This window comes from Nelumbo nucifera, chromosome 4 (assembly GCF_055504915.1).
Source record: "Nelumbo nucifera cultivar China Antique chromosome 4, China Antique-T2T, whole genome shotgun sequence".
In the NCBI taxonomy this organism is placed as follows: Eukaryota; Viridiplantae; Streptophyta; class Magnoliopsida; order Proteales; family Nelumbonaceae; genus Nelumbo; species Nelumbo nucifera.
The window spans coordinates 4,631,477-4,652,376 of record NC_142652.1 but is presented as its reverse complement, the minus strand read 5'-3'; the positions used below and the strand labels follow the sequence as shown (position 1 = coordinate 4,652,376).

The 20,900-nt window shown below is 38.4% G+C and overlaps 1 protein-coding gene across 2 annotated transcripts; it reads right to left on the bottom strand.

Moving 5' to 3' along the window:
- Positions 1 to 244: 244 nt before the first annotated feature.
- LOC104591758 (F-box/LRR protein) lies at positions 245 to 20,680 on the bottom strand. Of its 2 annotated transcripts, none has more exons than XM_010250757.3 (10): positions 19,354 to 20,680; positions 19,118 to 19,225; positions 18,942 to 19,034; positions 18,684 to 18,821; positions 18,418 to 18,522; positions 18,248 to 18,287; positions 16,633 to 16,830; positions 3,668 to 3,861; positions 1,781 to 1,899; positions 245 to 1,196 (listed from the first exon to the last, which is right to left on the bottom strand). In XM_010250757.3, exons 1-10 carry the CDS (start codon positions 19,573 to 19,575, stop codon positions 734 to 736), a joined length of 1,680 nt encoding a protein of 559 aa, XP_010249059.1. In that variant the 5' UTR covers positions 19,576 to 20,680; the 3' UTR covers positions 245 to 733. The 2 variants fall into 2 exon arrangements, with proteins under 2 accessions (XP_010249059.1, XP_010249060.1); XM_010250758.3 differs by having other exon boundaries at positions 3,668 to 3,858; positions 19,354 to 20,671.
- Between the last annotated feature and the right edge of the window lie 220 nt (positions 20,681 to 20,900).

Genomic DNA, 20,900 nt, shown 5'->3' with positions numbered 1-20,900 from the left:
TCGTCGCCTTTCCAGTAAAATAAAAATCAGTGAATGAAATAAGAAATCTTTGGGTCTTTTAGAGCTTCTTTTCATCGTTAACCCAAACAAAATCCAGCATCATGCATAGAGATCAATTGGCAATTCATAGCCTTCATTTCTCTCTACAGTTTTTTTTTGCTAGAAAGAGAAATTTGGCTTCATTTTGTCCATTAATAAAATAGTTCGGAATTTGTGTAAGCAATTGACAGTAGGGCAGAAGATATTAACTATGAAAGGGGAGGATCATTAGACGTAGTATATAGTGTAACATACTTTCATTCAAAGAACTCTTCTCTCAAAATCACCATAAACTTTTTTTTATCCAGCGTATATATCTGAGTATTAAATGGGAGAATCTATGATGCAGGAAAGATACGATATCTAAGAGTTTTGACCAATCAAAACCCACCTGTGACTTTTGATAAAAAAACACCTGATTGATAAAAAAACACCTGATTGGCTATCACATTTATGATACCAGTTGATTGGTAAAAAATTTTTCCGATATCATAGTCATTAAATATGCAGCAAATCATGATCCAGCCGGTAGCAACGTCATGCAGAAACATGTTATCCAGGCATGCATATCAGATTATCCCAGCGTTGTATAACATCCATGATCGACTGTATATCCTAAAAGTAAACCAGACCCAATATACGGCTCACGCCTCCAAGTATAAATGGACCATCTTCTGCTTGACCTCCACAGATCCTAACATTCCGGAGATTTTGAAGTATACAACATCACAAGATACACTGTGCTGTAAACATGTAGACAGCAACTGGGAGTACTTCGTTCTTCACTGTCATATTGCATGGCTGAGCTTGCGAAGCCGCGGCCAATCTCCCCACCACAAAACATTCCAGCTAATGGTATCCCAGGAAAATCCTCCAAGAAAGCTAAGCTATCAACTTTCGGGCATCCAAAAAAGGACTCTCCACGACCATAGCAAGAGAATACAAGTCCTCCGAAGACTAACTTCCTTTCACCAGCCTCTGCAGTACCCCTCACATGATGACAACCTTTGCAGTACAAGTCTTGCTTCAAAATTCTGAAATCCTCAAAGACATTGTTGCGAGATGTTAAAGCAACTTTAGGGTCTGGATGATAGAAGCGGAAGGGATCCCCTGTTTTAATTCCATTACCCTTAACATAAAGGTATTCTTCATCTCCCCTGTGAAAAGAGATCAGTATTTAGGGATCTTTAAATTGGAGGAAGAAAATAACAAAAAATACTCAACCAGCTACTACCTTATAGATTAGTTGACTAGGGATTAAAAAAAAAAAAGATTTCCTAGAACTCTAGACACCAGTTGTAGATTCAAGAAACTTGTATGCAATAGTGTGCATTCCACCATTCAACTAAAAGTTCTATTAAGTTATTAGAGGAGGAACATTACATTCTAAGTTTCAAGTTTTCATCATGGACTTTTCCAGTGGGAGCTCTTCTGACAGGTTTTACCACTTGCACACAGTTATATTACCAAAGTCATGGTGCAATATTTTCACCCATCCACATCAACTTGTTGCTAGAAAATGAAAAACGCCAGATAATGAAGAAATATGTTATACAGCATGTCCTTAACCAAATTTTCTCTAATATAACAAAAGGCGGTGCCCCATGTGCCATATACATGGTTCATGTTATGAAAGGTGATCACCAGAAATCGTGTATTCCTATTTGAAACAATCATAAATGTGTGACTAAAACACCAAATAAGACTATCAATGGATGCCAAAAAAGTTTTGTATCTTTACCCCAAAACTTCATGAAATGCCAATGATGAGACCAGCCTCCCTTTCTCTGATCCAATTGAGCATTTCCTTCGTTTCACAACCCCGATGTACAGATCATCACAAAAAATGCCATTTCCCATCTGCCAAATATTATTTTGCACTTAAGGTAGAACATTTCTTGAGACATAATAGAACATATAAGAAGATATGTTTGTTTCCTTCTACTGTTTCAAGGCAATTTGCAGTAATTCTTGAAACTTTCAACTGTAGAAAAGGAGGGCATAATTAAAATGACAAGTTCCCAGAGCACAGAATGAAAACAATAAAGAAAGCATGATATTGCTAAATTAAATATTCATTGAACCAAGAGCACCTTCAGAGAACAAATCTATTAAAATGCTTTCTGTATATCTCACAGAATAAATGATTTCTATATTATCAACCCAAAGTGCTGTCCCCAATAGTCCCTATCCTTTTCCTCATTCCATAGGGTATTTGAATATTGATACAACATAAATGCATCTCTCATAAAATGTGATATTGTAATTTGGAAGGTAATTAATTGGCGCACAAGGAGCATAGCCAAACACATCAATTCATGGTTGCCATCATTTCGTATTTTATTGTAGGCAACCCATGATCCTTGTTAGGCATGTTTGATAGGAGAAAAAAATCATGCAAGAATAAAATGTGGTTAAAGCTTTTGCCAAGAGGCAACCAACTAGGTGAACATTATCAGTGTTCTAGAAAGCAATGTAAGGTTTATACCTTGAGGCTTGCCTAATGTCTTAGAAGGTACAAGCCTAAAGCTCTAAGATCCCTTGCATCCATTTGAAAATTGATACATTAGTTACAATAGGTTCTCATTACAAGCCCAAGTTTAAGGATTAATATGGTGTTTGATTTATATTAAAAGCATTTTATAGTCTTACAGAATCTGTAACAAAGCTTAGTATCTTGTGGTCCTTCATGCATTAGAAGACCATAGTGCCTTGACTCACAACTCTGCCTTTAAAAACATTTTTTTCCAGTAAGAAGCCTATAGAACCATTGGGCAGTATAGATACTAACATTTCAGTGGGGGAAAATAGCTAATTTTACCCCCTTTATATATTGATATGAGTTTATGCCACCAAGTTTGCATCATGTGTATATAAAGCATAAAAAAAACGACTTCTGTTCCTTCCAAGAAACTTGTCTCATTTTGTTCACCACTGGAAATCATAAATAAGGAGCTACATCTATCAGGAGTGAAAAACAAATGTGATGCGCATGGATAAGATTTGGTGGATGTGTTCATATCCATGCTTGCATGATTTAGAAAAGAAACAACAGATGCACAAATTGTCAAAACAACAAAGATTAGGGAGATTATATGAATTGTAGTAATCAAAAAGCTATGTTGCATGGACACTTCAAAATAAGAGCTGTGTCCATGTCGGACACTTAATTTTCTGTATCAGACACCTTGCCCAAACCATGTCCTTGCCCAATTTTCCCAAATACAGCAAGGACATAGCTGGATGTGGTATTGAATGTGGAATTTACACTAAAAATTGAAGTATCCAACAGAAAACAGCACCTTGTACATATATCCAGGTATCATAGTCCTTGCCATGTTTGTTTAACATAGTCAACAAATCAACATCTGATGAACTAAGAGAAAAAACACTGCAAATCCATAAAACAATCAAGCCAGGTGTTTGGCTAGCGGTGACAAGCCACTTGCTGCAATGGAAGGTATCCATTAAGTCATAAATTGGCAACAAAAAAAGTGAAATAACAAGAAACCACTGTGTCTTACACAACGCTTTATAACTCATGGCTTTGGAAAAGGTTTAGCAGCATATTTCAAGACCATGAATTGACTGAATTGACTACAAGTTCAATAGTTTTAAGATCATATACCTCATCATCAATATCATGTAGAATTCTTTGACCATCAAACTTCTCAACAAACCCTTCTCTTCTGGCAGTGAGCCATGTAGAACATGCAGATTCTTTGCCTTTATTTACTCTAACTGAAGCCCCCTTGTATGTAGGGCCAACAGGTGATACACCTGTTGACAGTGCAAGATGAAACTGAATTTCTCCTAGACCTGCTACAATAAAAAGCAAAGCAGCAGAGGATGATGAGAACAAATTGACAATGGTAACTAAAAATGAGTTTCCTGTAGCCACTGAATTACAAAATACAAACGATGAATCAAGGTCATAAAACTCAGCTTCAACTCAGCCAGGTGTCTGAGTTTGGCCTTTTCTTTCAAAAAGTTGAACAAGTGAGAAGACAATGAAATTATATGCAGCTCATTACAGGTACAAGACTTGCCCCAGGGTGTCCAGCTCATTAGAGGCAGGGACCTAGGCATCACCTAGGTGAAGGGACTTTTTGGAATGAAAACAATGAATCCGAGGGTAATTCCCTAGGTTTCATAGCAAGCAGCAACCATCTTTCACTACTAATTGTCTATAATCTTCATAAAAAAAATGTATAAACTTCATTTAAAACATAAAGAATCAACATATATTCATGAAATGGAAGAAAAAAAGGAACTTCAAAAAATAGGGGGGCCAAGCCTCTATTTTTGTCCTAAGAAGAAAAGAAATGAAAACAGAGGAAAAAAGAAAAGAAAACAGAGGAAAAAGAAAAGAAAATCATTATGTGTTGATTGGACAAAATTTTGAGTCCTTCCATTACTAGTTCAGGATTTGAAGTCTTCGAGGGTTCAAGACAGTATACATCTGGGTTGAAATTTAACAAATAAAAGATAATAAAAAGAAACTAGTATTTCATCTAAAACTGAATAATTTATTTAATAATATCTGTTTTATTATTATAATCTCAGAAAGGTACGAATATTAAGTATCCAAGAGCAGTGTGTAAAAAAATATCTTGGCGATTAAGTAAGGTGATCTCCATGAGCGCCTTATCACCTAGGCATCACTCTACATGTTAAGCTATTTTAGCTACCTTGGTATTACCTGATTGTCATAGTTAGGTAGTATATTCTAGGGGTAGTCTCTATTTTATATGATAGTGGGTTGTTTTTGTATCATTTGGTGTAGCAATAGCAAACATGCCTTCACTAGGTTATTTGGTTTTTCATTTGATTGATAATAGCATGTTTGTATTTTATTGGGTGATTGCAAGGAAATGTTGTGACTACGTGAACTCAAGAAAATCAAATTACCTAGGCATGCACTCACTGGTGATTTGGTTTATCCTTTGACTTATAGCATGTTTAGGTCTTTTTAGAGGCCACAAGAAAGTGTTATTCTTATGTGAACTCAGCCCTCTATATGTTAGTACCTTCGTACTTCTTGATATTCCTAATAAGATAGTGGATCCAAGAGGTAGTCTCCATTTTATCATATGATAAAGGGTAGTTCATGTATCACATGGGGTAGAAACAATAAGCATGCACTCATGTGGACTAAATGAAACCAAATCACCTAGGCATGCACCCACAAGGTGATTTGGTTTTAAATTTGATTATTAGCATGTTCATGACTTATTGCAGGGTCATCACAAGGTGTTGTGACCACATGAACTCATTGAAATCAAATCACCCAGTCATGCAATCACTAGGTGATTTGGTTTTTCTTTTGATTGATAGCATGTTAATGTTTTATTGGAAGGCCACAAGAAAGTATTGTGACCCTGTGAATACATCACAACACATGTTAGGTACCTTGGCATTTCTTGATTGTCATAGTTAGGGGTGTCGATTGGACTGGATTTGGTCCAATCGGATCCGGTCCAATGTGAGTCCATTACAAATGGACCAGGTCCAATCCAATCCAATGAATAATTTGGACCATTTTGGACCGGTCCAATTCAATGTTCAGACCGTCCAATTTGTTCAAACTTATTTTAATTTAGATTGGTTTCAACCCAAACCCAGTCCATTGACACCTATATTCTTATCTTATATCAATGGACCGGATATTGGCTTAATCCAACCAAATCCAATATAAATTTATCATGGATGGACTAGGTCCAGTCCAATCTAATAAATATTTTCAATCAGATTGGTCCAACCCACTATGTCTTTTTGGTCCGTCTAATCCATCCCAAATTGATTTTGGACTGAAAGGGGTTCAGTCCAAAACCGGTCAATTGACACCCTTTTTTTTATGAATAATAAGTCCATTGACACCCTTAGTCATAGTAAGGTAGTAGACCTTAGAGGTAATCTCTATTTTTTCATATGTTAGTTGACTATTTTTGTATCATTTAGGGTAGAAAAAAGGCATACACTAATTGGGTGATTTGATTTTTCATTTGATTGTTAGCATGCTTGTGTTATATATATATATATATTTTGAAAACTGTAAGGTAAAGTGATTTCATTAAAACCAACTATAGAAACCCCTGTACAAAGAGAAAGGAACAGAGGATATACAAAGAAACCAAAACAGCACCCATACAGCCCTCAATCCCCTAATCACGAAAACTACTCCCTCCTTACAAACAAAAGATTAACCTCAAAAGAAGCACTTGGATGTCTGTCTTTAAACAACGGGTGTACAGTCAGCCAAGAGTGGATCACCCCCATGCTTGTGTTATAATGTAGGGTTGCAAAAAAAAGTGTTGTGACCATGTGAACTCGTCAAAACCAAATCACCTAGGCATGCACTCATGGGGTGATTTGGTTTTTCATATGATTGATAGCATATTTGTGTTTTATTGGAAGGTTGCATGGAAATGTTGTGGTCGTTTGAACTAACCACTCAACATGTTAGGCTATCTTGTTATTTCTAAATTCATCATTGTTGAGTTGGGCCAATTTCTAGTTATTGGGCCCAGTTATTTATCTTTTACTTTTAAGTTGTTAAGTTATGAAGTTATTGGGCTTTAGGCCCATTAATTTATGTTTTTCATTGGAAGGTTGCATGGAAATGTTGTGGTCATTTGAACTAACCACTCAACATGTTAGGCTATCTTGTTATTTCTAAATTCATCATTGTTGAGTTGGCCGATTTCTAGTTATTGGGCCCAGTTATTATTCTTTTATTTTTAAGTTGTTAAGTTAGGAAGTTATTGGGCTTTAGGCCCATTAGTTTATGTTTTTTAAGTTGAGACTGTTCAGCTACTTAAGTAGCCGCCCTACTAAGGGCATTCTTGTAATCTCTTATTCTTTTAATTTGAGTATATAATACAAAGAGGGGTTGGCGGCCAGAACTAATTTTCAATTCTGGTTGACATCCCACTCCTTTTCTTCTCCTCTCTTCTCTCTACTGCTGAAACTCTTCATCTTCTTCTTCTTTCTCTTCACAAGGAATTCATCTAAAACTGCAATCAGTGATTTCCACTTGGTATCAGAGCAAGCCGAAGGTTCCTTGAGTTGTTCAATCATGCAGCCCTAGATCGGCCGACTGCATGGTGATTTGAGAGGCTGATCGAAGATCTCAGGTAAGCCCAGTTTTTGGATTTTTTGGTGAATTTGTTTTGCCTTGTAGCTGGTCTAGGGTTTCCCATCAAATTCAGGAAAAACTGGAGAAAAGAGGAGAGTCCTATTTTTGTTGGACTCTTCAATTTTGACCTAGGAAGTGACGCCCTAAATTTTTAGGGTTCCTTGGAGTTTTTTGAAGGGGTGGTTCAAGTCGTACTTGTTTTGGAGGTCTTTGGACAGAGCGGCTACCTCTTCTCTCTTTTCTCCCGTACTGTAGAAAAGGAATCTTGTGGGAGGATCATCTAGGGCACTAGAAGGGTGTCGGTGGTACCAAAAGTGATTTATTTGATATTGTTTCATCTTACAGTAACCTTCTAACCCCTTTTTGAGAATTATGGAGGGTAACAGGTTGAAAACAAACCCGAGAGTGAAATGGCACCAGTGGGAGGAGGTGTCGGAGACCTTTTCGGGGCTGGGACCATTACTTCAGTTAAGTTGGATGGTTCAAATTACTTAGAATGGTCACAATCTGCAAAGATGGCCATTGGTGCTCGCGGAAAGTTAGGGTATATCACTAGTGAAGAAGTGAAACCCAAAACTAATAGCTCCTGGTGGGTACAGGAAAATTATAAGGTGATAACTTGGTTGTATAATTCGATGCTGCCCCATATAAGTAAGAATTTTTTGTGGGCAAATACAGGTAAGGAAATATGGGATGGGGTTGTAGAAACCTACTCACAGAGTGAGAATGTTGCTAGGACCTATCAGTTAAGGAATCGGATTATTGCTACAAGGCAAGGAGATAGACCTATTTCTGTTTACTTTTCAGCCCTTAAAACCCTGTGGCAAGAGATTGTCCATCTAGAGACAATTGTTTGGGAAACCACCAAGGATGTAGCTGCCTACCAGAAGCTCTTAGAGAAGTATAGGGTTTTTGAATTTCTTGTTAGCCTTAATCCCGAGTATGATATTGCAAGACAGCATATTCTTTCCAGGGACAGTGTTACTCACTCCCAGGCATATGCCATTGTATTAGGGGAAGAGAGCAGGAGAAATGTGATGATGAAAACTTCTAGTTTTGATCAATCAGCCATGGTTAGCATTGTGAGACCTAAACAAGGTGGAGACCGAGGTGGCAGTGAAATCAGAAAGGAAGACAAAAAGGATTTGATTTGTGACTACTGTAAGAAGCCTAAACACACAAGAGATACCTGCTGGAAGCTTCATCCTCATCTTGTGCCGAATAGACTTAAAAACAAGAAGGGAAATGCTCACATGGCAGTCACTGGTGACATACCGGCCCCTCCTACTACAACTACTCTGGAGTTGCAGCTGCTGCAGTGAGGGCCGAACTTGAGAGATATGGGCAGTTCCTGAATCAACAGGATACAGTCAGTCCTAATTCAGTAACAGGTGGACAGCTAGGTACAAGTGGTTCTAGTGGAGAACACTCCACTTTCTTTACTCACACAGGTAGTTCACATGCCACTGCAAATTATGTTTCTACTACAGGTAAGGAGAGACCTCTTTGGATTATAGATTCTGGAGCCTCAAAGCACATGACCCATAGTTCCACTATTTTTTCTTCTTATCAACTTTGTTCTGGTAGAGATAGAGTCTCCACAGCTGATGGATCTCATGTTCCCATTGCTGGGAAGGGGTCTGTCAAGATTAATGATTCCATTTCCCTTCCCTCTGTCCTTCATGTTCCCAGATTGAGTACTAACCTGTTATATGTTGGTAGTTTGACTAAGAACTTGAATTGCTCAGCAATTTTTTCTCCTGGTCATTGTGTCTTGCAGGATCTGAATTCAAAGAGGACGATTGGGAGTGGTCGTGAAGTGAATGGAATCTACCTCCTAGATGTGCTTCCTCGTCATCAAGGTCTTCATGTCAGCAGGGATAGTGAGTTGGGGTCTGTGAGTCAGATTATGCTTTGGCATAATTGTTTGGGCCATTTGTCTTTTTCTTCTTTGAGTTTCTTATTTCCAAAGCTTTTTGAGTCTGTTAATTTGTCCAGTCTGGAGTGTGAAGGTTGTCAACTTGGAAAACATTGTAGAGATCCTTTAAAGCTAGTAATAAAAGATGTTCATCTCCTTTTGATGTTATTCATTCTGATGTATGGGGACCATATCATGTTCCTTCTATGGGTGGTTATCGATATTTTCTCTTATTTGTGGATGATTTTTTTCGATATTCTTGGATTTACTTAATGAGATCTCGAGATGAGGTACCATCCTTGGTTCGGCAATTTCATCAAATGGTGCTAACACAGTTTGAGATACGAATTAAGGTGTCTAGATTAGACAATGCCAGGGAATATTTTGAAAAACACCTTGCTTCGTATCTATTAGAATATGGTGTTGTCCATCAAAGCAGTTGTTCCTACAGTCCACAGCAGAATGGTGTTGTAGAGAGGAAGAACAGACACATTGTTGAGATTGCAAGAAGCATGATGATCACAACTACTATTCCAGTTCGGTTTTGGGGCGATGCAGTTCTCACAGTAGTCTTTTTGATTAATAGGGTGTCATCCCGTATACTTGGGCTATTCAATCTCCTTTTTCCTAAGGGGGAGATGTTCCATATTCCTCTCAAGGTGTTTGGGTGTGTTTGCTTTGCACATATTCTTGGTCCTCACTGCTCGAAACTTGATCCGAAGGCAAAGAAGTGTGTCTTTCTTGGATATGCAGAAAATCAGAAAAGGTACTGCTGCTATGGTCCAGTCTCTGGGAGTCGGTATGTTACTATGGATGTCACCTTTTTTGAGTCCACATCCTTCTTCTCGAAGAATCCTTCTCAGGGAGAGTGTTTTGGGGAAGTGAGTGAATAGCCTATTCCTCTTCCAGTTTCAGTTCCTGTGTCTGATCCTCCTATGTCACCTACCTTACCACCTCCTTTGTGTCTTGCTTCTCAGTGTTACTCACGACAGAGACTTCACAGGGACGTTGATTCCACTGCAGAAGAACAACTCACATCACTTCCTGTTGGTTCCTTGGAGACTCCAGATTCTACTGACACGGATTCAGATATTCCTCTTGATCCCTCTACTGTTTCGGTTCCCATTGATTCTACTAATCCCATTACAGATAACCTGGACCTTGTATTGCTCATTGTATTCCACAGTATCTATCCTATAGTGGACTTTCTCCTTCCTACTGTGCTTTCCTTTCCTCTCTTGATTGTGTGTCTATACCCAAGGGTGTCAGTGAGGCTCTCTCCAAACCTGAGTGGAAGACAGCTATGCAGGAAGAGATGGAAGCCTTAATTAAGAATCAGACATGGGAGACTGTGGATCTACCAGAGAGCAAGGAGATTGTTGGATGCAGATGGGTTTACACAATCAATTATAAGGCAGATGGAAGTATAGAAAGGTATAAGGCCAGACTTGTTGCAAAAGGGTACACACAAACCTATGGCATTGATTACTTAGAGACCTTTGCACCAGTTGCAAAGATGACCTCTGTTCGGATACTTCTGTCTCTTGTTGCCACATACTCTTTGCCCCTGTTTCAACTTGATGTGAAAAATGCTTTTCTAAATGGAGATCTGCAAGAGGAAGTGTATATGGATCTTCCAGTTGGTTTCTACAGTAATGCTGAAAAGGGGAAGGTATGCAAACCTAAGAAGCCACTTTATGGTTTAAAGCAGTCTCCCAAAGCATGGTTTGACAGGTTCAGGAAGGCCTTGGTTGCTTTTGGCTACACTCAGACTCAATCTGACCATACCTTGTTTGTGAAGCGGAGGGGATCCTTGGTGTCAATCCTAACTGTTTATGTGGATGATATTGTTGTCATAGGAAATGACCTAAGTGCGATTGACATTTGAAGAAAAATCTACACAGGGAATTTGAAATTAAGGATCTTGGAGAGCTTAGGTACTTCTTGGGCATTGAAGTTGCAAGATCAAAACATGGAATCTGTATTTCTAAGAGGAAGTATGTTCTAGATCTTCTACAAGAAACAGGGAAGCTTGGAACAAAGGCAGTCAGTACTCCTATTGATCAGAATCACAGAATTAATGCATTACAAGGTGAGCTGGTAAAAGACATTGGGAGATATCAGACTTGTGGGGCAGCTGCTATATTTGTGTATGACAAGACCAGACATCTCCTATGCAGTGAGTGAGGTGAGTCAATACATGCATGCCCCACGAGACCAACATTGGGAGGCTGTTGACAGGATTCTTGCTTATCTGAAGGGACACCCAGGCAAAGGCATACTATTTGCTGATCATGGACAATTGAAGCTAGAGGCTTATATAGATGTCGATTGGGCAGGATGCCTTGATGATAGGAGATCTACTTCAGGAGTTTGCACTCTTGTTGGGGGTAACCTAGTCTTGTGGAAAAGTAAGAAACAGACAGTGGTGGCAAGATTAAGTGCAGAAGCTGAATACAGGGCCATGGCACATGGAGTTTCAGAACTTCTCTGGATCCGTTCCTTGTTAGGAGAGATTGGTGTAAAGGTAGAAGAACCTATGATGTTGTATTGTGATAATCAGGCAGCAATTAACATTGCCCATAACCCAGTTCAGCATGACCGGACAAAGCACATTGAAATGGATAGACATTTCATTAGAAAAAGGGTGACTTCTGAGGAAGTTTGTCTCCCATACATTGCTTCTAATTTGCAGCTTGCTGATGTTCTCACAAAAGGTGTTGCGAGGAACAAGCTGGAGCATGACCTACGCAAGTTGAGAATGTGTGACATTTACTCCCAACTTGAGGGGGAGTGTTGAGTTGGGCTGATTTCTAGTTATTGGGCCCAGTTATTTATCTTTTATTTTTAAGTTGTTAAGTTAGGAAGTTATTGGGTTTTAGGCCCATTAGTTTATGTTTTTCAAGTTGTGATTGTTTAGCTACTTAAGTAGCCGCCCTACTAAGGGCATTCTTGTAATCTCTTATTCTTTTAATTGGAGTATATAATACAAAGAGGGGTTGGTGGCCAAAACTAATTTTCAATTCTAGTTGACATCCCACTCCTTTTCTTCTCCTCTCTTCTCTCTACTGCTAAAACTCTTCATCTTCTTCTTTCTCTTCACAAGGAATTCATCTAAAACTGCAATCTGTGATTTCTACAATCAACCCTGAAGGCAATCTCTGTTTTTTCATCTGTTAGCAAGTTGTTAATATGTTATTTGGGGTAGCAATAGCACGATGCATGAATTGGATATTTTGGTTTTTATTTGATTAATAGCATGTTTGTGTTTTATTAGAGGATCACAAGTGTTGTGACCATGTGAACACATTGAACCAAATCACCCAGGCAAGCACTCATTGGATTATTTAGTTTTTCATTTGGTTGATAGCATGCCGTGTTCTATTGGAGGGTCAAAAGAAAGTGTTGAGACCATGTGATTGTCAAAGCTATCTTTGTATTCTTGATTGTCAAAGTAAGGCAAGGGAACCCTATAGGCATAGTTTTTAAAGCTATCCTTGTGTTTTATTGATGTGGAACTAGATCAATTGGGGGTCCTGCTTGGGGTGCTGAGTTGGTTTGAAGTGGTGACAGGTTTGAGAGTCAACTGGGCCAAGAGTAGAGTAATTCCAGTTGGGAAATAGAGAATCTTGAAGCTCTAGCAGAAGGTCTTGCTTGTCATATTGGTTTTTTGCTGATATTGTACCTAGGCCTTCCCTTGGGGGATAAATGTACCTCATCCCTAATATGGGATCCAGTGGCGGAAAGATTAGAAAGGAAATTGGCTTCTTGGAAAGCCAAATATCTTTCCTTGGGGGGTAGAATCACTCTCCTAAAAAGTTCTCTTTCTAATTTTCCCTCCTCCTTCCTCTCCCTCTTCCCAATCCCCACTAAAGTGGCGCATAAATTGGAAAGGCTTCAGTGGGATTTCCTATGGAAAGGTTGGAAGGAGAAAAAGAATATCCATCTGGTCAATTGGAAAAAGGTTTGTACTCCAAGAGAAAAAGGTGGTTTAGGGGTGAGAAATCTGAAAACTTTTAACAGAGCTTTAATGGGGAAATGGATTTGGAGATTTGCACGAGAAAGAGATAGTTAGTGGAGGAATTTACTTGCAGCCAAATCATAGTTTTTAAGGCGCCAAGGCGAGGCTAAGTGACAGGGGGGCACCTTGTCGCCTAGTCGCCTAGGCGAAGGATTTTTTTTTAAGTAAAACCATATATCCTAGGGTAGTTCCCTAGGTTCCATAACCATCTTTCTTTAATAATTATCCATAATTTTCATAAGAGAAGTATAAATTTCATGTTTTAAGTTTAGAAAATCAACATTTTATGAGAAGAAAAATGAACAAAGGAAAGAAAATTCAAAAAATATAGGGGCTGAACCCCTACTTTTGTTATAGGAAAAGAAGAAAAGAAAAGGTGAAAGAAGAAGAGGATCTGTAAGAAGAAAATGTGCTGATTAGACAAAATTTTAAGTTCTTCCCTTGCTTATTGGTTCAGGTTCTAAAATCTTTGAGGATTCAATCAAGGATCAAAACTTCAATACGATACGCCCCGTATCAGGTGCATTGTATTGTATCTTTGGCACCCCAATACACACGTTTACAAGTGTTTTTGGGAACCCATTTTTTAAAATAATATATTTAAAAATGAAATTGAAAACCAAAGAAATAAAAAAGGGGGAAGTATCGTTATAAGTACTGATACACCTTTGTCGATACATAGAGGTGTATCGAACTATCGATACTTTGAACCATGGGTTCAATACAACAGTTAGCAATGTTTGTGTTGATTAAACCCTAACAAATAAGAAAATAATAAAAAGAAATTAGTACAGAAACACATAAAATGAGTATTCTAGTTTAATAATGCCTATTTTATAATTATAATTATAATGTCAAAAAATTAAAAATATAAAAATATTTTATAACAGTGCACAAAACTACTTGGCGACTGGGTGAGACGAGCCTCCAAGGGCGCCGTGTCGCCTAGGCATCGCCTTGACAACTATGAGCCAAATATGAAACAGATAGAGGGGAGGGTTAACCGTTTCAAACCTCCCTTCCCCGGGGTGCTCTCTTTGGAAGAAAATCATGGAAGTCTATCCTCTTCTTCACAGTGACCTGTCCCCTAAGTTGGGTTCCAGGCACTGTCTGAAATTCTGGAAAGACAAATAGTGCAATAACAGGTCCTTAGAAGAGTTGTTCCCCCAGATTTTTCAACTTGCAGAAAACCAAGATGCAATGGTAGCCAATTGTTGTGAAGTGAATGGAATTAGAATTGCTTGGGTTCCTGCTTTCAGAAGACCTTTTCAAGATTGGGAAGTGGATCAAGTGGCGGATCTGTTGGGCTTGCTTTCAAACCAGAATTTGAACCCCTTGGAAGAAGATTCTTGGACCTGGGAGTGGAATGCAGATGGCATTTTCACTGTGTAAGTCCTTTGCCAAAAGGTTATCAGGTGGAGGAATCAAAGTTGCCAAAAGATTGGAGCAGATCCAGAGGAATTTTCTTGGGAGGGGTTGGGGGGAGGAGAGAAAAGTGCATCTTGTTAGCTGGGATCAAGTCTGTCTTCCTATGGCTGAGGGTGGGTTAGGCATTAGGAAAGTGAAGAATTCCAATACTGCCCTGCTAAGCAAGTGGATTTGGAGGTTCTCGGCTGAAAGGGAGGCCTGGTGGAGATCTCTCATTGCAGGTAAATATGGGGTGGAATGGAATAACTGGAGATCCAGGGATCCTCCCCTAAGTTGGGGTAGCTCCCCTTGGAAATCTATCATGAAAATCTTCTGTGTTCATGGAAGGGATTTCTGTTAAGGTTGGTAATGGGGAAAGAACAAAGTTCTGGAAGGACCCTTGGTGTTTGGATGTGACTCTAGCTGAATCTTTTCCTCATCTTTTTCAGTGTGCTCTTACTCAAGAAGCTTCTGTGGCTGAGTACTGTTGTGTGACAGGTGGGTCTCTAACTTGGACTCCCATATTTAGGAGGGATCTGTTTGACTGGGAATTAGAAGAGAATGGGGACCTGATGGCTCTTCTTCAAAATCAGAAGATTGATCAGCAGTTGGAAGACAAATGGAGTTGGAAATGGAATTCGAATGGTGAATTTTCTATTAAGTCCCTTGCCTCTAAAGTCTAAATTGGGTAGTTTGGATCCTACTGATTTTCCTGCTTCTCAGATCTGGAATACTATAAGTCCTTCAAAAGTCAACTTTCTTGTATGGACGATGGCCCTGGATAAATGTCTCTCCAGAGTTAATTTGGCGAGAAGGGGCATTCAGGTTATGGATCCTTTATGTAGTCTGTGTGGGCAACATGTTGAATCGACAGATCATCTATGTATTCATTGTCCATTTTCCTCTCAGATTTGGGGATACTTTCTCAGAGTCTTGGAGTTCAGTTGGATAATGCCTAGATCGGTTAAGGATCTCCTCGGTTGTTGGAAGGTGAGAAGCCTTAGTAAGAAAGGGAGCCTGGTGTGGAGGACTATTCCTGCTGCAGTTTATGAACCATTTGGGCTGAGAGGAACAGTAGAATCTTCAATAAGAAAGGCAAAAGTCCTGAAGACACCATTCAGAGAGCTGTGGGCAAACTGATTTCTTGGATATCTGTATCTGAGGAATTTAAAAGTCTGAATTTGTCTTATTTTTATTGTTCTGAGTTCTGGTGGAAAGTGTAACAGCTGTGGTCATCAGACTGCCCTCCTGGGTCTGATCCCAGCTTGTATGTCTTTTTGAGTTGAATAAAATTAATTTACCTTTTACAAAAAAAAAAATCAGAACCTTGAGCATAGACTTAGAAGAAAATTTGCCAATAGGATGGGGGGCCCAGATTCAGGTATTAGGGAAGGGGAGATGTGGACTTCTTTAAGGGTCTGAAGTAAGGCAATTAATTCATAAATCTCAGGCCCCTTAGAGGTCTTCTGAGGCGAAGATTTAGGGTGTTCTCAGCAGTTTGGTCTGGAAGGCAAGAGGAGACAGTGGCTACTTGGTCAAGGGTGAGGTTGAAAAGTCTGGGGAATGAGGCTGCAAGGGTAGTTTCTCCCCACCAGAGATCTTTTCAGAATTTTATTTTAAATCCATTTCCCACTTTATATCTTATAAAAGGGAAGAAATATTTTGAGTTCTTCCATGCTTATCAATTCAAGCTTTTAAGTCTTTGAGGGTTCAAGGCAATATACATGTTGATTGAACTCTAACAAATGAGAAGAATAAGAAAAAGAATCTAGTATTTTAACTTAAACTGAATAATTTAGTTTAATAATGGCTATTTTATTATTATAATCTCAAGAAGTTAAGAACATAAAAGTATCTGAAAGCACCGTGTAAAAAACGTTTTGGCAATGAGGTGACCCTCCATGAGCGCCCTATCACCTTGACAACTTGATAACTTAGTCCACACTCCACAGAAAATTAAGATGTTACCAACAAAGTTCCAAGGTACTGCTGCAGACTTTATATCTATGAGGTGATGATAATATCTCTACGAAGTAATCATGTTATGTAGAGATTTTCTATATATGTTTATCATTAAATAATTAATTTTTCATGCATAAAAATACACACCATGTGGCTTGCCTCTGTCCCTAGCAAACACAAGAGCCACAGCATCACAATTATAATTTCCATATGATGGTTGTTTGGTATTCTTGCATGAAAAGTATCCTTGACTTCCACCAGAAGTTAAGGAATCATCTCCACTGCTGTATAAAAAGCATCCACTCTCATCACCCACAATGACAGTTTCCTCTGACAGGGCATAATCTGCAGGAAGCAGGAGACAGTAAGTTACAACTTACAAGGCAAAGGCATGCCATGACAATGTATTACAAGTCATGTCCTGACAAACATTAGCAACATTTTATTCAGAAAAGCATAGTCAGTGGATGTTTCCATAATCTACTCAAAATAAGTGGTGGAAGTATTGCACATGCAGAGCTATCACATCTAGCAATATATGTAGTTGTCCGAACAAACAAGAGAGCAGGAACCTATTGAAGTGTGACTCAGGTGCTTGAGACATGAGTAGCCTCAAATAACACGTTTTATGATATCTTGTTTTTTTTCTTTTTGATAAATGAATAATGTTTTATGATATCTTTTAACCCCATTTTAACTGTTTGAGACACAGACCCACATCAACCAAGGTGCTATTGCCATTTCTTTTTACGTAAGTTAATAGCATATGCCATATTTATTACTTGATCAGTAACAACAATCAAAGAAGGACAAAGATTTAGAAGAAGAATTTATTTAGAAGAAGAATTTATGTGTGTCAAAAAGAAAAAACTTCATGAATTGTACACAAGAAAGGGAAACTGATGCTGTACAGCAGGCATCAAAAGGCTTGCATAAGCATACAACTATTTTTGTATGACAATAAAACTCATGCTTCCATAGAGCGAACCATCAATTAGCCAATTTTATGGTATTAAAGATTAGGTCTATATCCAGTCCACCCCTTCCAAGACCCCAGATATCTGGAACCAACATTGGGCAATAGCACTTTAAAGAGTCACTTTTGTTCCTTAAAGGATATAACTCTCTCCCCTTTCTAGTCCTTAGCAGTTGGTAGTGCCAAAACTTTGGTAGAACTTGAATTGGTTGATCCACCTAGACCACAATAGATCCAAGCAAAGTGGTACCATGGTGGTGGTAATACCACATGAATCCAGTTGGTCCCTGGTTTCTGAAGAAGTCTCCTTCGACTTTAATTCACAAACCTCACTAAAAGTCTTCAACAAGCTCCATATGAATTCCTCTTAACTCTCTCGTAGAATTAAGGAGGAGAAAATCCTGCATCCTATTGACCAATTGGAAAGAAATTCCTCTTAAAAAACACTTTAATTCCTTCATTTCCAAATTCCTCAAAAGAAAGAATCTGAAAGCATGTTTTTTCAATTATGTCAGTTCCATATCTCTGTCTTCCTTCTCCCATATCCTTGTCCAAAAGATGAGGCTAATTATCCAGTCAGTATAACTTGAAATCATAAGTGCCACTCTCTAGCTCAATTTCAACTACTCTCTTTCTTCTTTGTTTCTTCTGTTTTGTAAATGATGTGTATTGTATATGAACATAGCTATACACACACCTTCGGTAATGGTTTCTGTTTTTTCTTTAATTTAATATACAAAATAAACAATAGAAATGAGAGATCAAAATCATCAAGATGATACTCACCCATCTTATGAAGAACAGGTTTCATGTCAGAATTTTGATCCTAGACCATTATCCAGCCCACACGTTAGAGGATTTCTAATAGCAAAGTACTTTTACAACAAATAGACAAATTCTATTAAATCTGAGATCCATCTCTCGATTTGAGATCACGTTGAAGAACATTAGCTTACTGCAAACATCAAAATCCCCGTTGGAGAGGAGCAACCTGATATGGAAGCTGTGTAATCCTTGATATCCATCACAAACTTGTTCATCATGGCCTCTTGAGGAGGTTCCTAGGTCAGAGAAAAAAAAATAATCCTATCTTAGTTACTCCAAGCGTACAAAGCAGACCAAGCAAGAAGAATGACATTGCAACTTCCAAGCACGGGAATCTAATTAAAAGAAAATTATACAAGAGCGATTTTTTTTTACCATTTAAATACAACAACCTTACCTCCCTTGATCGTAAAAGTGGGATAGCATTGACTTTTAATCCCGGCATAAACCCAACGATCAAAACGATTCCACGATTCACATTGGCCGGCGAATTATGCATTTGATTTTCACCACTGTCATCTTCCTCCCATTTAACCTAAACAAAATTAGGGAAAAAAAAAAAAACCCAATCCTGTCGGGCCAAGACTTCCCTTTGGAAATGTCCGTATTGAATAAACAAAATTAGTATAAAGTAGACAAAATAAATGCTACTTACCTCTTCGAATTCATTGGTAAGAGCATCACTACCGATGATACCACCAGCTGCAGAAACGACAATAGGGATTCGGGAGCCTAATTTTGCCCTAACCTGCAGGTCTAGCTTTACCCTTTACTATTACTGACAAGCATGGACTATACAAAAACATGGAATAATTAATTGAGAGCTCATACGAGTTGATGAGTTTTCTTCAAGCTGAACTTCCTGCCAACACAGGCGATAGCAAAATGCGGTCGAATAGGCTGGGACAGAACCTTGTCAAGAGTCTCTTTTACAGCAATCTAAAATGAGAGAAGAAAACCTCAACTGAATGATCGAACGATTGATTGATTGTGTGTGTGTGTGTGTGAATTAGGACATGAGCTTTTCTATATACAGGGAGATATGATGGTTATTATGGAAGACATACCTCGAGACGGGGGTTTAGAGAGAGAGCAGAGAGAAGCTTAGGGCGAGAGAGGATTAGAGCGCAGAGACGATGCCAGGTGCTGCTGACGCAGGCGGCAGATGCGAAGGATAAAGCGGGGAGCTTCGAGAGGATAATTTGAAGGATGTCTTCTCCGATAGAAGTGATGCCTAACCCTCCCCCTGCTTCCATCACATTCCTTGGTGGCCGAGGCGGAGGCTCCATACATTATACACCAACTAAAACTCAAAATGCACAAATGCCGTTTCGTTTCCTAATTGCAAATCCGCAAATGAACGGAGCAAGCGACAGTGAGAGTTATCCCCGACTCCGACTCCTCGCGAAAAGCTTGGCTGTTGGAATGGCAGGCTGTTTCGAGGAAATCGGATTTTTTTTTTTCAAAATACTCCCGAGCACCCAGTAAATTGGACCTAGTGCCACTTTTCAGTACCTGAATTTTTTAAACGTGCCAAACGAGTATCTAGCATTTGAAAATATATAAATGCTCTTTGAGTGATTTAAGTTTTTTAAATTAATCATCTAAATAATGACAAAAAAAATGAACAGTCCCATGTCCTTTACTCTCTTATTCAAGAAAGTTGGGGTCACTAAGAGGTAAAGATTTGGGATCGTCATTTTTTTTATCAATATTTGGAAGGTTGATAAATATTAGATAACACTTGAAGGGTATTTGTGTCTTTTCAAACACCATTTAATGGCTGATTAATGGTATGTTTAAATTAACGCGTAAAGTTTGGGTACTGAATTGTCATGTTTTAAAATTTAGGGACCAAAGTAGCTTTAGGCCCAAAGTACAAGGTACTAATCAAGAAATTTCCCTTTTTTCTAAATTTACATATGTGCCCCACAACATACCCCAACTGCATATAACATCTCCCATTGAAAACTTCGGGAGATGTTCCCGATGCATGCTTAGATGTGCATGTGGGGCGTTTGTGGGGCCGCCCTCTATCGGGTGCATATGTGATCTCTTCTTTTTTCTAAGTAGAGAGGAAATTAGATTTGATCTTCACAAGATCGTCTCACAATCCCTTTAAGTCGTACATTAGGAATATCTCCCCATGAAGAAAACATTGAAGTCAACTGAAAAAGACCATAAGGATGCTTTTGTGAGAATCAAATCCAAATTCTGTTTTGAGAGCTTCTCCACATGACATGTTGAGGTTGGCATGGGTGAGGGGAAAAAAGGTATTTTAGCTTGGAAAAAAAAACATATTAGGGATTGAATGGTGTAACATATCATGTATATAATGCTTCCAAAGAGGCCAAGTAGCCAAAGGCTTGCCTCACTTAATAAGAACTAATTTTGTACATTGTGTTATAAAATATTTTTATATTTTAATATTTTGAGATTATAATTATAAAATAGATATTATTAAATTAAAATATTCATTTTGTAATATATATATATATATATATATATATATTATTTTCTTATTTGTTAGGGTTAAATCAACATGAAAATTGCTAAATGTTGTATTGACCTCTCAAAAACTTCAAACTTCAAAGTAAAGAACTTAAAATTGTGT

Excerpts from the sequence above, each read along its gene's own strand:
- LOC104591758 (XM_010250757.3), bottom strand. The coding sequence starts at position 19,575 with ATGGAGCCTCCGCCTCGGCCACCAAGGAATGTGATGGAAGCAGGGGGA. Across the intron at positions 16,831-18,247 it reads ACCTGTTCTTCATAAGATGG|ATTATGCCCTGTCAGAGGAA; the intron begins GTGAGTATCATC and ends TGCTTCCTGCAG. Across the intron at positions 1,197-1,780 it reads GCATTTCATGAAGTTTTGGG|GGGAGATGAAGAATACCTTT; the intron begins GTAAAGATACAA and ends CTCTTTTCACAG.